The following is a 17,507-nucleotide window of genomic DNA, read 5'->3' as shown; positions in this document are numbered from 1 at the left end:
GTGAAAAAACTGAAGATATGTATTTTGAATTTTTTAAGTTTATGACTATTTTATATTTTGTATTTATGTGGAATCAATTTTACCAATTCAACCAATAATTTACCGATTGATCTAATAAATCAGTAAACCAATAACCGATTTGATAACTGATTCTTTTTTTTTTTTGGTAACTTAGAGGGGCTTAAGCCCAAAAAGAAAAAAAAACCAAAACAAAAAACAAAAACCAAAAGACCAAAACAGTAAAGAAAGTCTAAGTACTTTCTTGTACTATCTCTACTGATCGGGTTATACTAAACCCTTTCACATCCTTAACTAAGGTGGACCGTATATATTCAGGCGGGAGATCTAGGAATTGAAAACCTTGCCGTTCATTAAGACTTTGCTTAGCTAAGATATGAGCACATCGATTCGATTCTCTATAAGCATGCTGAATCTTTATTTCCCATGGTCTTCCTATCAATTCTTTAATTTCTCTAATTATTGCATTATATTCTCTGCAGGATCTTCCTTCATTCACCAACTCTGAAACACTTTCTTCTCGGTCAGTCTCGACAATAACTCGTCTCATACCCATTTGCCAAGCCATGGTAAGACCATGAAAAATTCCCCATCGTTCTGCTTGATCTGCACTGCAAGTTCCGACATTGGCCAGAAAGCCTCCTATCCATTCTCCAAGGTGAGTCCTCAAGACCCCTCCACAACCTGCTCTTTGGTTATTTAAGTTTGTGGCTCCATCTGTATTGAGTTTGACCCATCCTTGTGGGGGTGGCATCCATTTAATTTGAATGATCGTAGTAGTTTTATTTGGCCTGCATATATTTCTTTTTTTGAAAGCTTCTCTTAAATTTCTACTAAATTCTGCTATAAACTGGGTAGGGTTCAAGGGTCTCGAAACTGTAGGGGAAAAAAGCTCCGTGCACCTCCACTTCCATATCCACCAACAGGTTATTAAAAACTCCTCAAACCAATTTGTGGTGTTAGATTTACCCATATTATTGTGGCTATTCAATTCTAGCCACTCTTGGAACTGAGACCCAAAGAAGCGGGTTATTACCCCTGGGTTAAGCGTCTGCATCCAAACGCTCATAGCTTTAGGACAATCTCTTAGTGCATGGAGGGTGGTTTCTTCTTGATCTTGGCATATGTGACAGTTATTTGCCGTCCCCAACACTCTAGCTCTTCTACTAGCTGTGAACAGCCTGTTATGAACGAGTTGCCAGCCAAATAATTTAATCCTTTCTTGTCCCTTCCATCTCCAGAGTTTTTCCCAAATCTCTTTTTTCTCGTCTGAGATGTTTGCCAGAATCTTATACGCTGTAGAAACCGAAAAAATTCCGTTCGAGCTATGATTCCAGCAAACTGAATCATCACCCATCTCTTTCTTAGGCCTTGGAATTGCTCTGATTCTATCCAGAATTTGGTGTGGGAGGGTATCCCTGATAGCCTCAAGTTTCCAGTCTCCATTTTTATCTACATAATGCGCAATCGGTGCTTCCAATACATCTTCTGGTATAGTTCTAGTGACTATTTTGTTCAACACTCCTACTTCCTTTACTCAATTATCCTTCCAAAAACGCACTCTTTCTCCATTACCTATCACCCACGAGGTATTCTCCAGCATTACTTGCCATAATTTAGTGAGTTCTTTCCACAATGGCAAGTCTGTCTTTCTAGTTCGCATCTCCTCATTTAGACTCATTCTTCTGCCATACGACTGTTGGAAAAATTGTACACATAGAGCTTCTTTCTCATTTATTAATCTCCATATGATTTTCAAAAGAAAAGCATCATTCATAATGTTGAGGTCTTTAAACCCAAGTCCTCCCTACTTCTTGGGCAGGCATAAAGTCTCCCACTTGATGTGGTGCAGCTTCCTTTGTCCCTCTTTCTCTCCCCATATAAATTTTCGTTGAAGCTTATGAATTTCACTACATATTCCTTTTGGGACCCTCGAGTGCTGCATTTCATAATTTGCCATAGGTGAAATGGCTGACCTTGCTAGAGTTACCCTTCCCGCTAACGTTAGACATTGGGCTTTCCATCCATTGAGTTTGTTTTGCACCCTAGAGATGACATCCTTAAATTTTTCTTTCCCATTCCTCTGGTTGTTTATAACAGCCCCTAGGTACTTTCCTAGTTGAGGTTTCTCTTGGTATTTGCTTCTGTCCACTATAGCTCTTCTCTCACTTTGTGTTACATTCTTAGAGAAGACAATGGCTGTTTTGGCTTCATTGATCTTTAGGCCAGAAATTTTGTAGAATAGTTCCATGACTTTGCACACTTGGGTGATTTGGTCCAGGTCAGCTTCTGCAAAAACCAGCAAATCATCCGCAAATAAAAGGTGTGAAATAGTAAGTCCCTGATGCTTTACCAGTCTAAAAGGCCTCCATCTTTGTTCTCTTACTTCATTTTCAATGATTTGTGACAATCTGTCCATGGCTATAACAAAAAGATAAGGAGAGATAGGATCCCCTTGTCTAATACCTCGAGAAGGATAGAAATTTTCTGTCATGCCACCATTCCATAAAATGTTGTAGGACACTGTTGTTACACAAGCCATAATCAAACTTATCAAATTTATAGGCAATCTGAGGTCTTCCAAGCATTCTTTTAAGTAGCTCCATCTTAGTCTATCATAGGCTTTTTCAAAGTCGAACTTAATCGCCATAATTCCTTTCTTTCCTTTCATTTTGTTCATCCTGTGAGCAATCTCTTTGGCAATCAAAATATTGTCTTGAATTTTTCTCCCAGGTATAAAGCTAGACTGGTGAGGAGAAATCTTCTCTGTGAGAATAGATTTTAGCCTTTCAACTAAAATCTTTGTTATGCCCTTATAACTGACATTACAGAGAGCAATGGGCCTGAACTGGGTTATAAAATCAGGGTCTTTGATCTTTGGAATGAGAGAAATTAGAGTTTGGTTGTATTGTTCGATTTGACTGGGATCATCCCATACTCTACTCACGAATTCATAGACACTTTCTTCTACAAGCTGCCAATTCTCCTTATAAAATAAGGCTGTAAAACCATCAATACCTGGAGCTTTTAGAGATCCTATGGAGAAGATTGCCTTTCTAATCTCTTCTTTGTTAGGTTTCGCACCCATTCGTCTTTTCTGGTTGAAGTCCGTATCTGGATAGATACCTCGGATCCCTTGTGTTGCTTGTCCCTCACCCTCTTCTGTGTAGTGATTTTTGTAAAATCCCACCACTAGATTGACCAATTCTTCCTCATTCTCTCTCCATTCTCCATTGGGATCCCTCAGTTTTAGGATCTTGTTTTTTCTCCGCCTTATGATAGTCTTAGTGTGAAAATACCTCGTGTTTCGATCACCGTCTACAATCCAAGTGTCTCTTGATTTTTGCATCCAGAGTACCTCTTCTTTATCAAGAACTTCATCCAACTCTCTTTTCAAACTCCTTTCCAACTCATCAAGGAAACGGTTTTTCCCATAGTCATGGGATTTTTGAATTCCCCCTAGCCTCCTCATAATTTCTTTCTTTTTCTCTTGGACTTTGCCAAATATTTCTTTGTTCCAGGTTATCATACCCTTCTTTAATTCAGAAAGGGATTGGTATAGTGGCTGGTGCTTTCTCCAATTCTGATTAACACAGTTCTTGAAATCTGGATGTAATAGCCACATCGCTTCAAAACGAAAAGGTCTTTCTCTACTTAAAGGATGTTGGGGTTCGAGAGTTACCTTGATTGGGTGGTGGTCTGAATTAGATCTAGGGAGAACTTCAACCTTTGCCTCAGCAAATCTAACTCTCCAATCTGCATTAGCCAAGGCTCTGTCTATTTGAAAACCCTTTCTAGCCCCTCCCATTGTGGTCCACGCCACGTGTATTTAGATCCCGCAAATCCAAGATCAATTAGTCCACATCTATGTATCCAAGAATCAAATTTCCTGCAAGCATTCAGATCCACCCTAGCTCCTCCTTTCTTTTCTAAAGCATTAGCAATTTCATTAAAATCTCCCACCATGAGCCATGCCTCCCTCATATCTTGAGCTATAGTATAAAGCTCTTCCCAAAGACATCTTCGCACATTTTCTTGGGGACTAGCATAAATGGCTGTTAAAATCCAACTTCTTTTATTATTAAACTTGACTTCCATATGTACATACTGTGTTCTAGATTTCAAAATAGTAATTCTAAGATCAGGGTCTCGCCAAAGCACCCATATTCCTCCACTAAATCCATTAGCTTCTTCTACGTGACAAAAAGGCAGCCCAAAATTTCTGATAACCCTTTGGGCAGTTTCTCCACTACATCTGGTCTCCATAAGGATCACAACATCTGGCTTATTCTGTTTAACAATTTCCTTCAGGGTGCGACAAAAGCCTCTACTTGCCGCCCCCCTACAATTCCACGAAAGGATAATCATAAGAAAAAAGATGATAAGAAGACCTCACTGTGAGGTTTGATCGTTCTCTCCCATCAGGGTGTCTCTGTTGCCTTGGCCAGCCTTTATATCAAAGGTTTCTTCTTCCATGTCTAGGTTTTCCTCCTCATGTGTGAATGTTTCATTATGTTGTTGGTTGAGAATGCTCTCTTCGTGTATCCTTACAGCTTCAATCATGACTTCCTCACTAATAGAATTAATGTCCGGTGGTTCTGGTTCAGTTGGTTCATGCATTTCAAAGTCTTCTAGGGGGGTTGTTTGAATATACGTTCCCTGTTGGGACTCTTCTTGAGAATGGTGCATAGTAGTTGTCCAATTTTGTGGGTGATTAGAGACGGTGTCTTGAAGCTGATTTTCTAGTTGGGTTTGGGTAGTAAATTGCTTGTTATGGTTAGATGGGATTCTATTGGGGCCAATGGTTGATCCAGGCTTAACGACCTTTTCTTTGTTTTGGCTTGTTGTGGTGGCATGTTGATTTCTAATTGGGTTATTTTCTTGGGTCTTGGTAGACTGATTCCGATTTGATTTAACGGATTGGGAAGGTTTATTTTTCGGGGCTCCATTAAGAGCATCTGTATTAGGTTCATGATTGTTTGGAATGTTCTGATTACTGTTGGGATCCTCAATTGTTGTGTCAGCATCCTTTTCTTGTAAAATAGCAAATTTCGTACCTGTTGTAGCAGCATTTTCCTTTGGGCCATTCTCCATACCTCCACTACTTGTACTATCCTTTTTTGCTCCCTTTTTGCCACGTGGCCTTTGGACAACCATCCAAGGTCCATACTCTTCATTCTCCTCATTCAAGACTTTTTTTCCCCTTTCAAAATTTTCTTTTCCAGAATTACCCTCTCTTTCTTCTCCTGTATCTGTTCTGCTAACTGTCTGTCCCTCAACACCGCTGGACCCTTCTACCACCACCGCAATGCTGGTTTCCTCTTCACTCTTCTTTGGGCAGTTACTTTTTTCATGCCCCACCATACCACAATCAAAGCAAATATTGTGTAATCCCTCGTACTCTACCTTATATTTAACTCCATTGATTGAATATTGAGCTACAAGAGGTTCTGTTAAATTCAATTCCACACATAATCTAGCAAATTTACCTCTGCTTAATCAACTCTGAGTCCTTCCTATGACATTGCCTATTCTTTTCAGCATCTCTTCATCATAGTATTCAATGGCTAGTCCTGGGAGTCTCACCCATGCTGCAATCTGATCAATGGATGCCTCCAGGGGATTGAAATCTGGTCTCCAGAACCGAATAGATAGGTAGTGATCCATTATTTTCCATGGTCCTTCAGTGAGAGCAAAATCCAGATCCTCTTGTGAATAAAACTTCACAATAAAGAACTCGTTTCCTAAGTCAATCACCTCAATGCTTCCCATTTTACCCCACATAGCTTCTAGTCTCCTAGTTAAAGCCATCAAGGAGATGCGTCTGCCAAGAAGTTTTACAATTAAGGTATCCCACCATGGACTTCTCAGCTTATCCATAGCTGCTTCATTGATTGAGAAATTGAAGATACCTCCAACTTTCTCCACACGTATTTCTGGTCTACCCTTTTTCTTACTCCCTTCACCCTTCTTTTGTTCTCCCTCTACTTCTTTGATGGCATCTCCCAGAACCTCATCCATGTGCTTGGCACATTCCTCTTTTTCTTTTTCAGCAGCTCCTTCCTCCATTATAACTGGCGTTCTTCCCTTTCGAACGGTGTCACTAAAGGATCTCTTAAGAGCAGTATGCTCCTCTTCCACATCTACACTTTCCTTCATCCATTTCTCCTCCTTTGGGATTAGAGATGGGTTTTCAGTTCCAGTGAAAGCTCATCCTTCCTCTTCAGTTCTCACTTTCTTGCCAATCCTAATAGATTGGTCCTGTTTTCTTCTGGTCGGAAAGTCTGGTGTGTGAGACCGTGAATGACCTCCTCGGGCGTATCCGCCCCTCATGGCTTGAGTTCAATGTAAGACGAGCGATGAAGAACGGTGGCTATACGGAGAGAAAATTTTCTCTAGAAAATTCTTGAGAAGTAATTTCTATTGTGTATAGAGTGAAAGTGGACTGGACTACTCAATAGAGCTCGATTTGATAACTGATTCTATTCTTACAATTATATGCTATTATATCTTGGCTAGGGTCGAGTACGGAAATAATAATTATAGTTTAAGCTTGCACAGTGGGACTCACAGGTTCGATCTTTGTCAATTGCTAATTTTGTGGCATCTATGCTTGAACAAAAATTTTAAACCTAAATTCTATATACCAAAATACAACAAAAAGGAAGGCCAGACACAAAAACCAATTATATACTCGAACAAAATTTGGGGATTGAGATCCTATAAGGCCCATTAAGTTCAACCCCTTAACGAGATCAAGAGCTAAAATTGTGATATCTCTGTGTCTTAACTTAAAAACCAAAAGAAAAGGCGATCATAATTAAATCTAACATTTGGGCTGAAATTATGAATACATTCTTGTATTATAAGGCACATAATTTCAATCCTTACAAAAGATTAGTAGCTAAAGTTGTGACATAATTAAAAAAACAACAAAAGAAAAGCCCATATTAATGAAATCAATATTGGGTTCAAATTATAAATACCAAGATCATCATCTATCCTGTATTTTAGGACCCGTAAGATCAATGCTCAATTGCCATCCAAGGTTAATAACCAAAATTATGATGCCAATATTTCAACACAAAATTGTTGAAGCAATCATTATTTTTATGCAAATAATAATTGCTGCAAAGTGCAGATGAGGCAGAGTCCCACTGGCGAATCTTACACCTTGTAAAGCAATGGGAAGCAGTCCAATTAGTGAAATGAAGATGCACCCTTGAAATCCTCCCAAGTCCAAAGAAGACAAAACATGCTCCGTCAATAATGGCATGGCACCATATCAATATTAACCTTTTTTTAATTTAAATGAAAAATTCATTATTTACCAATATATATGTATGTAAAAATTTAATTTTGATGCACTGTCATGCATCTAATTAAATAACATCATTTTAGCAAAAATAACTACTTTTTATATTGACTATGTCACCCAAAAAAACGGTTGTGATTACACCACTATATAAAAAGCATGAAAATTAAACTCTATATATAAATACGCCAAGATTTACATTTTTTGTATTAAAAAACAATATAATGTCCCTGGCACAGGGAACTAGGGAAGAAACCATTGTGTGTTAATTTTGCTGCCAAAGAAAGCGAAATTAGACTGAACAAGACCCTATATATTGTGCAACCATAACCAGCGTTTTTGGAACTTCATTTGCTTTAGAGAAAGGAAATCTGGGTGAAAAAAAGGAAGAAAATAGAAAGGAAGAGGATCAAGCAAACAATGTGGTAGAGCAGTGATAGACATAAGGTCAATCATTTGAATGAGTAGGTTATTCTTCATAAAATATAATTTAGAATTGAATTTATTTCAATTAGGAAAAAAAAATTACGTTAGAGAAGATAATTTTTTTTTTAAATTTACGTTAGAGTAGATAATTTTTTTTTTTAAAGTGTGAGTTATGTTTTTATTTGAAATTTATACAATATTTGTTTATTGTATATTAAATTTTCAATAGAATTGAAGAATCCTATATTCAAGAGGGAATAGGGATTGAGTTGATTAGTCACTTGATGTATTGTTGTCTTACCGAAGAGGTAGATTTTTCTCATGCTGCGCAAGTTAAAAATTTTTACGTTAATAATGTTCTACCATCAATTTTGTTAAAAAATGACGTTAAGAAACACACACCTTTTATATGCCAGTACATAATTATCCTCTAAGATGTTGCATATCATCTCGATCTACTCATAAATGAAAAGCTGGTTAGCGGCTTCAGTCGTGATCTTTCCTAGAAAGTATGTCATCAATAAATACAAGAGATTGGCAATGCTTGTATGCTTTTAATGCATGGAGAAAATGTTCATAACACCTTATCAAATTGCATGAAATCAAAGTCACCTAAATTATCTTTCATAGTATGATACAAGTTGGAGATCATGCATCATATCCGACAAACATTATTCTATCAAATTAAACAATTTCAGAAGTTGGTTGTATGACTTTTTCAAGTTAATACTCAAAATGGCCCCTGAAATTTGACCTCTGATTCAATTTAGCCCTCAAAGTTTCAATTGACTCTAATTATACCTTGAAATTTTGACCCGCGCCTTAATTTGGCCCTTGTGTCGCACCGAAGAGCTGACCTGGCAATTTTGGTTGACACTTGGTACTATCAAAACGACGTCGTTTAACTCTTGGCGCCCAAATTGTTTAGAAACGACGTCGTGTGACATGAGAAAGGGATTAAACCAAAACTCAAACGTTAACCACCTCGAAATGAAATCCCCAATTGACCCTTCTTCTTCCTCCTCCTCCCTTCGTATACGTATCCTCAAAGAAGAACCATGGGTGTCACTGTAACTGAAGCTTGAAGCTTTTCTTACTTGTTTCGCCTCCATTGTGAAGACTAATTGCTTGAGAATCACCATCTCTTCAAAATGTTGCATGAGGTTTGTTTTTCATTTTTTCCACTCTATTTCTTAAGGTTTGTTTTTCATTTTTTTTGCTCTATTACCCTAATGGAGGAGAAGCAGACACACCAAAAATTGTTGTTATTGCTTCTGGTGCATATAATAATTTTGCTCTTGCAGGTTCTGTAACAGTGTAACTCTTCACACTTACTCAAATTTTTTTTATTTATTATTATTTTTTTGAAGTTAATTAATTTTGATACATTAAGAGTAGTGTAAACTTGTTTGCAGCGTCATCTAATCAAATTTTGATACATTAAGAGTAGTATCTGACTTTTTTAAGCACATGTTTAATTAATTTGATAAAAAAGGAACAATTGAACCCTTTTTCTTTATAAGCTTATATAAGGGAATAAGGAATATATGATAAATTGTTATGTCAGCTATGACATTAGAATGATTTTTAATGATATATTGTCAGACTCTTGTTGTATTATTGGCTGCATTTTAAAATTATATATAAGGCTACTTTTTGAGCAGTAATAATTGCTAACATCAACTATATGAAATTAATATGGAGAAAAATATTTAAAACTATATAACAAATTTTATGCATCTTTTTAATTGCATTGCAAGTGTAATGGTGTGAATAAATATGCCAAGGTTGCAGGTGAAAATGAGCATGTTGTAGCATTGGTTAGTGCCGGAGAATCAAACAATGGGAAAGATTTGGTTTGCTACTCTTAGGGTTTTAACAACCATGGCCAGTTAGGATTGGGGGATAACAGCTAGAAATTGTGAAAACATTTGATGAGTCCCTTGAACAATTTATGACATAGCATGTGGTGCTGCTCACACTGCCTTGCTCACTCGCAAAAAGAAATCTATTGAGTTAGAAAGCAAGTGCTAGACTTTTGGCCTTGGGATAATGGCCAACTTGGGCATGGAACAACAGAAAGCGCATTATTTTCTACACCTGTTCAAGACTTGCCGCAAGATATATCTCTTATTGGTATCGATGGCGGCTTGTTTCATACAAGTGTGGTTTCCTCATCAGGGGATGTGTGGTCATGGGGAATGGAGAAGGGTCTTGGCTTATGCCTTGATGCTGGTGGTGGTTCATCAGATTCTGGTGATGTCCTCTCATTCTTGCGTAAACCGTGTGCTCCATACCAACCTAAGTTTCTAGATCCGGTTCAAGTTGCATGTGAAGCTACACATACTGTTATTGTTGTGAGGGATGGATATAATGTGTGGTCTTGGGGTAGGGGCGATATAGAGTTCTTGAACCGGTAACGAATTAGATTGTTATACCCCCACCAAGGTGCGCTGGCCTCCAGCGACAGACGATTCAGAGGAAGAGGAATCAAAGAGCTCCCAGGCCATTAAAGAATAGGACGCAACCCACAACCGCACCAATGGAGAACCTTTCTACCTTTGTCACGGTATGCGTTCTTAATCCAGCCATCATGCAAATGAGTTCTACTAGAGCTACCTGAACCTTGGCTGTTGCTCACCAACATCCTTCTTAACTGTTAGAGAGACTCTTGCAATTTGGGGAAATTGGGACTGCAAGGTTTTATTTAAAAATTTTAGGAGTTAAATTAATGCCTTCAAATATTTCGCCACGTCATCTAACTGCTATGGTGCCAGGTGTCAATCAAAATTGCCAGATCAACTTTCTGGTGACGGAAAATGACGGAAGGGCCAAATTGAGGCACGAGCCAAAATTTCAAGATACAATTAGCGTCAATTGAAACCTTAAGAGCTAAATTGAGTCAAGAGTCAAATTTTAGGGGTCATTTTGAGTATTAACTCGACTTTTTCCAACACCAAAAAATATGAATAATTGATTTTTACTTTATTATCCACACCTTCAAGTCTGATGGCTAAACTTATAACTTGTTCCAAAGCGCCTTATAATACTTTTATTGAAACTAAAAGACTACATTCTATCATGGCAAAAGATGACCTTATAGATAAGATTACTATCAAATTGTACATGATTTTGGGACATCGTTTGTGTCAAACATGTGTATTGTGCCTCATATTTACAAATCTCCATCTAGCATAATGCCTGCATCAGCAGTGATACTTTCAACTATTAGATTCAAATACCTGATACTCAACATTTCTCCAAATATTGTAATGTTTTATGACTAAGTGCATAAATTTTCTATTACAGAATCTGTGTAGGCATCTTCAATAACATTAAGGTCCAATGTCGAACAGTAACTTAGAACTTGCGAGTGACTAGAAAATGGTGACATTTGATATTTTCAGACGAATTTTGTCTTCTCTTCGTTGTCATTATTGAAAGCAATTTAAACACGTCATCATCTGACTTGGAAACTTACGAAAACTCAATACCACTCATCACTCTAATGTAGGCAAAATTCTCACGGTTTTCTACATTGATTTCACTTGTAGTGAGCGCAAAATTGAGATACAATATATTTGTATCAAACTTCGCCTATTATGGCAACAAATTGTGTTAATGAAAATCACATTACATATTTCGTTGGAACAGCCAACGAAATTAAATTGTTCCTTAATTTCCCTGGCATAGCCTGACAACGAAAGTACAAAATAACACAAAAAAATAAATCTTGGTATATTACACATATAGGTAAATAATGAATTTTTTTTTTTAGATAAAAAAGCCATCGATAATTCAATATTAATGTGGTTACCAAAGTTTAGCTTGGAACTTATGAAACACAGACACTGAACCACGATTATGGGTTAAGTACGATTTTGGTCTCTAATGTAGAGGCTGAAAATTTATTTCGTCCCTGATCTTTTTTCGCTACAAAATGATCTCAAAAGTTTAACTTAGTTTTAAAATCGTCCTTTGGACGAAAATACCCTTCCCTTTTCTTCCCCAAAATCAACCAAAAAGTAGAACAGAAGCTAAACCAGAACCCACCACCACCACCACCATCATCATCATGGTCATTATCATCATCATTAGAAGAACAATGGATAATGGATTCATAAGAAGAAACATAAGAAGAACAACAACAACAATGAATAATAGAATCATAAGAAAAAACATCGGATAATGGATTCATAAGAAGAAACATAAGAAGAACAACAACAACAATGAATAATAGAATCATAAGAAAAAACATCAGAACTCAGAACCCACCACCACCACCCCCACCCACTACCACTCCATCAGCATGTGCATCACCCCACCCAGAACTCAGAAAATCATCATCATCATCATCATCATCATCATCAAAACTCAGAACCATTAACTCAGAAAAACAAGAATCCAGAACTCAAAACTCAGAAAAACAAGAAAATCATCATCATCATCATTATCGTCGTCAAAACTCAGAACCATTAACAAAACTCAAAACTAAAATTCTTCCTCTTTCATTAACAAAACTGAGATGCAATTACAATAATCAGAAATCCCCAAATTCATCTTCAATTACAAGAACAAAAAATCCATAAATATAATCACCAAAACAAACAACGAGACGAGGTGCGATGGCGAGGAGGAGGAGCAGAAACGACTCCCGGCGGGCGACGTCCACCCTCACGGTGAGATCCAGCGGCGAGGACTGAACAATGAGGAGCAGGAGCAGCGGCGGTGGCCCTTCCCCTTCCCTTCCCCCTCTTCTCCCTAAACCAAAACCCCACCCCCCCTCCAGCTGATACCCTCCCCCCTTTCCCTTAACCCGTGTTTTTTTCTTTTTTTTTTTAGTTAAAGGTATTTTAGGCATAAAAATAAAAAATTTGGTAAAAAGAACGATTTTAAAACTAAGTTAAACCTTTGGGACCATTTTGTAGCGAAAAAAAGCCAGAGACAAAATAAATTTTCAACCCCTACCTTAGGGACTAAAATCGTACTTAACCCCACGATTATTGAAGAATCAAGAACAATATCATAAGATGAGAATTTGTCACCACACCATTTATGATAGTGAATGCAAAACATGGATACACACACATCATAATGGATGGTCTACTATTTAAGTCAGTTTCCATTTAACATATACAACAACTATTATCATAGAATTGAGTTCTATTCCAAAATCTACTAGAGCAGATACTCACACAAGCTAGCATTGCCATGACTCTAGAACTATTTTAATAGCTAACAACAGCTTTCTTTACAGGGTAAGAACTATAACCACTTCTTTTAAAACCATCTAGTTAGTTAAACTAGCATCTAATGTTGTCAAACTTCTAGCAACCTAATTTACTATCACCATACACCAAAAAGGATGGTGTTGATTAATAGTTAATACCTTTAAATGTAAATTCGCCCAACGCATTTGGACGAACCACATTGGCAAATGTTGCTGCCAGTCCCGATAACCCTTGGCTTGCAGATGTTGTAATCAAAACTCAGCTCTCTTCCAGCAGGTATGTCCTGTAATGCAAAAAAGATTTTATGGGGAAGGTTCTTATCATTGTCATCATACATAACCTCCATGACTTGAAGATTAGGAGAACAGCTATGGTTTATGAATCTTCCAATGTTTCCGCATCTTGTAGCATCAATGAAACCCTTTTCAACAACTGCAAATAAAGAACACAACAATTAGATGAATTGAAGATGTAAAATCTGGCGTGCCTGCGAGTTCGGATTTTGTACGAGGGAGGAAAATGAGTGACTTCGTCAGTAGAGTCTATTTTACTCTCAAAGCCCTCCCTTCTCCTCCAAGATCCCAACTCGCAATTGCACCCTTAGATGAAGAGTAAAGTGGGGAGCATTTTACTCTTCAAGACTTTCCCTTCAAGGTTATCAAACTCTCGAGTGAACTCATAAACTCTTACAAGAGAAGAGTTTACGATTTTAGGAGTAAATTCTCTCCCTTACCCCCCAAGACTCAAACTCACTAAGACACCACTAGAGAAAAAATTATCCTACATAGAAATATTACATACCCATATTTACAACATAACTATCAACTTTTTGCCTAGATCCAGCTTCTCTATGATGATGGACTTCACCAATGTACTCACAAACAAAGCTTCCAGCAGGAATGAAAGAGCGCGTTCTAACACCCCAGCCCTTTGATTCGGAGTTGAAGATTTCAAGTTGGAATTGAAGGCCATGTTGACTTAATCGGTTGTAGCAAGACGAGGAACACTTGCAAGAAGAGCCGCACTCGTATATAACACATGATTCCAATCCAGAAGCAAGTCTTTTCTTAGAGTCATATGGTATTGTTCCACCATTCTTAACAATACAGACACATTTCTCCCAATCCACACATCCATTTACACAGTCACAACCACATAACATTCGCTTCTCGAAGCTATCAACATAAATGTTGTTTACTATGTAATCAAAAGATGGAGGCATTTTAATACCATCAGTTGATGCAACGACTCGAATAGGAAACTTCTCTTGTCCGTTGGAGATATCATTCATGATAATAACATCATTTTTAGTTGCACAACCTTTAGTTTTGAGCCTTTTCCTCAAAGTGAAAATATCAAGTTGCCCAAATTTATTGACATTCTTGATAACCTCATCCTTGTGGAGAACACAAGTTGAAGGTAGCTCTCCAAGTTTGTTCAACAAAAACTTGAATACAAGTTTCCCATGAGTTCCTCTTTCTTGTGTCATCTTCTCAACCAAATACAATCCATCATATATATATGAGAATTTATCATTGGTTTTCTTCTCTATGCCTCCACCAGATTTTCCATCAACCTTCAATATAACCCGCACAGGACTCTTAGCATCCATGCTATTCTTCAAAGCAAGATTTCCGCCAGCCAACTTTTGATCACGGGGCATAGATCCACCTTTCACATTAGGATTCCATCCCTGACCACTATAAACCAATGAACCACCATGATTTCTAGCATTATCGTAGCGATTGGTTACAACAATGCTTGTGGCTAAAGAGTTCTTGCCCTTACCCACGTAATCGATTCCATTGACAAACTGGCGATGGAGGCCGACGACATTGAGTTCATTCCTATACTGAAATCGGTCTCCAACTTCAATCCCAGGGACATGTCCCACCCGTTTTTGGCAGTTCACCCATTGATGCTTCCTCTGCATCAACATTGCAGCATCACTCAAAGCTTTAAATTTTGCTTTCACATTATCATAGTGATCTGTTTTGTACTCGCTAAAGAGTTTTGAAAACAAGTTCCGAAATATCATCAATGCTTGCTTCACTTTGCTGCGTCGGAACGAGAATTCCTCTGTTTTCATGATGGATGAAGGATTATGATACCCTTCTTGCTTTATTCCAAATGATTTTGAATCCTCCATTCCTACACAAAAATAGAACATATTATCACCACCACACATGAAAAGTGCAGCTTTACATAGAAAAACAAGAATGGTTCAAGATAATGCATAAATCATTGAATATGATAAAGGATTTAAGATGTAACCACCCTTGCACCTTCTGAAAGTAGAGCATAGTGGAAAAGCTGAACAATTAGAACTGGTTCAAGTGAAAAATTTTATTCCATGGTGATTTTGTCCAGAAATTAATACAAAAGCATAATCAACAGAAAAGTGGGAATGTGAAAAAAGACAAAAACAACCAATCTTGGAACAGTGAATAATAGAGATTTCCATTTTCATTCAAAGAAACCCTCCCAGTCTTTCACTAATTAAGAAACAACCATCTGTGGAAACAACTAGACATTGAATTGAAAGAACAACGAAAACAGACACTTAGAAAATCAGGGCTTTGAGAAGAAAATGATGGTAAATAATGGGAAATGCTCACTAGAAAGCAAAACAAAAGAAAGTCTCAACTGTCATCAACTAGAAAAGAGAAAAGAGAGTGGTGAACGCAATTGAAACTACTGGATTGTTGTTTCATTTTGGTGTTATCAAATTAGCATTTCCAAGAACTAGTTACGCATGCAAGAACAAGAATCAAAATGGTAAAAGAACACACAAATAATTAGGATAAAAAGAAAAGAGAATGCAGACCTAAGTGATAGAGAGTGAGGTTCATAGAGGGAAAGGAATTGAATTTGAAAGGGAACAACCGATCAACCACATGCAAATGTGAACACTCTGGAAAGTACCAGACAACATTATAACTTATAGCATTGTAATTTGTAACCGTATGGGCATTTTATTTAAATTTAAATAAAGTAAAAAAAGAATTATTACAATTTGAACAGATGGGACACTAGTAAAAAACTACATGTATTCAATTCAGTTTCATATTTATAACGGATTTTGTTGATCATTAGTGTAATCATGAAAATATAACGAGTAGATTTCAAGAAGATCTAAAAAAATTGTTTTACTATTATTGTGCGCTCTTATTAAGACTAAGACCAGCTCGATTAATGAAAATTGAACTTGCCTCAAGATTTCGTTTATTAACAATCAAACCTATTTGTAAAGTTTAAAACTTGGCTAACCAAAAATTTAAGAACTATCTCAAATAACATAAACATAATTTATAATTCTATATAAATAAATTATATAACTTATATATAAACAAATATCAATTATATCAATTATATATATTATCTGTCTATTAATTATAAATTATATCTTCTATTATAATCATAATTATATATAAAAATTATGTGTGTAAAATATATATTATTATAAATAACATTATAAGGTTATAAATTTATGTATATAATCAAGCTAATAAAAGCTTACCAAATTTAAACTTGACTCATTTAAATTTATGAGTTCGCTCAAGTTTAGCTCACAAACTCATCAACTCAGCTAATAGAGCTATTAAAGAGATTAGAGAGTCGAGATAGAGCTAGCTTGATTAACTTTGAGTTAGGGCACAAGATAACTATTAAGAGTCTAATTGAGTTGATCTAGTGGTTCGAATCACGTCTTGTGTATGCAACAACTCATATGTAAGTAATAAACCCTCAAATAAAGTTCAATACTACGGCTGATTAGTAGTTGTCTTACCGGATTGAAGTTGAGAGATACCATAGAAACCCAAAAAAAAAAAAATCTAAACTCTAAACACAAGATAACTAAATCAGTAAACCCTAATAGTAAAAGAGAAAAGACGGCATTGAAAGGGAAGAAGACAAGTTTCATAAAAGCAGGATAATGATTAATATAAAACAAATGAAAAAAAAAGAGTTGAAAATGGAGACTAGACTGACGGGGAAAGAACATTCTTTTAATATATAAAAGATAATTTATTATTTTATTTTGTTCCATGGTTTGTGCACCGAAGAAAGAAGCATTACTCAATCAGCAGAAAAATAAAATAAAATAAAAAGACGGAAAAACTTAAAATGTGAGAGAACATTGATAGTAGAGATAAAATAAAAAAGATTCAAACTTACCGACGAAGATGAAAAGGACCGGGAAGTTCACTCTATTAACTGTTCAGTGCTCGCCACACCACACTGCACGTTTAGTTGAACTTTGAACTTTGGAATTTGAAGTTTGAACATTGAACAGAGTGTGTTAATTGCTACTACAGAATAACTTCTTGCTCAACTAGCTAAATCATTATTACAATGTGGTGGGACCCATTTTACCCAAAGAGTGAATTTGACCTAGCGAGAGAAAATGCCAAAATGGGATTATTTCTGTTTTTCTTTTCCCTAAAAAAACAAAACAAAAATATTAGACTCAATAGGGCGGAGATGCCCGAACCGACTCGAAGATTCAGTCAAAA

The 17,507-nt window shown here is 36.6% G+C and overlaps 2 protein-coding genes across 4 annotated transcripts; both read right to left on the bottom strand.

The window, feature by feature from the left end:
• Positions 1-250: 250 nt before the first annotated feature.
• LOC148575202 (uncharacterized) lies at positions 251-3,643 on the bottom strand. Its single transcript, XM_088506109.1, has 2 exons — positions 2,063-3,643; positions 251-1,549 (listed from the first exon to the last, which is right to left on the bottom strand). The coding sequence occupies exons 1-2, from the start codon at positions 3,641-3,643 to the stop codon at positions 251-253; spliced, it is 2,880 nt and encodes a 959-aa protein (XP_088362235.1).
• A 9,145-nt stretch (positions 3,644-12,788) lies between these two features.
• On the bottom strand, positions 12,789-17,302 carry LOC107625781 (histone-lysine N-methyltransferase, H3 lysine-9 specific SUVH5-like). Of its 3 annotated transcripts, none has more exons than XM_016328491.3 (3): positions 17,170-17,302; positions 13,792-15,141; positions 12,789-13,422 (listed from the first exon to the last, which is right to left on the bottom strand). In XM_016328491.3, the coding sequence occupies exons 2-3, from the start codon at positions 15,137-15,139 to the stop codon at positions 13,151-13,153; spliced, it is 1,620 nt and encodes a 539-aa protein (XP_016183977.2). In that variant the 5' UTR covers positions 15,140-15,141; positions 17,170-17,302; the 3' UTR covers positions 12,789-13,150. The 3 variants fall into 3 exon arrangements, with proteins under 3 accessions (XP_016183977.2, XP_088359900.1, XP_088359899.1); XM_088503774.1 differs by lacking the exon at positions 17,170-17,302 and adding an exon at positions 16,511-16,627; XM_088503773.1 differs by lacking the exon at positions 17,170-17,302 and adding an exon at positions 15,818-16,035.
• Positions 17,303-17,507: the final 205 nt, after the last annotated feature.

This window comes from Arachis ipaensis, chromosome B2, assembly GCF_059453495.1.
Source record: "Arachis ipaensis isolate K30076 ecotype BB chromosome B2, ASM5945349v1, whole genome shotgun sequence".
In the NCBI taxonomy this organism is placed as follows: domain Eukaryota; kingdom Viridiplantae; phylum Streptophyta; class Magnoliopsida; order Fabales; family Fabaceae; genus Arachis; species Arachis ipaensis.
This window is presented reverse-complemented; position numbering and strand designations above follow the sequence as displayed.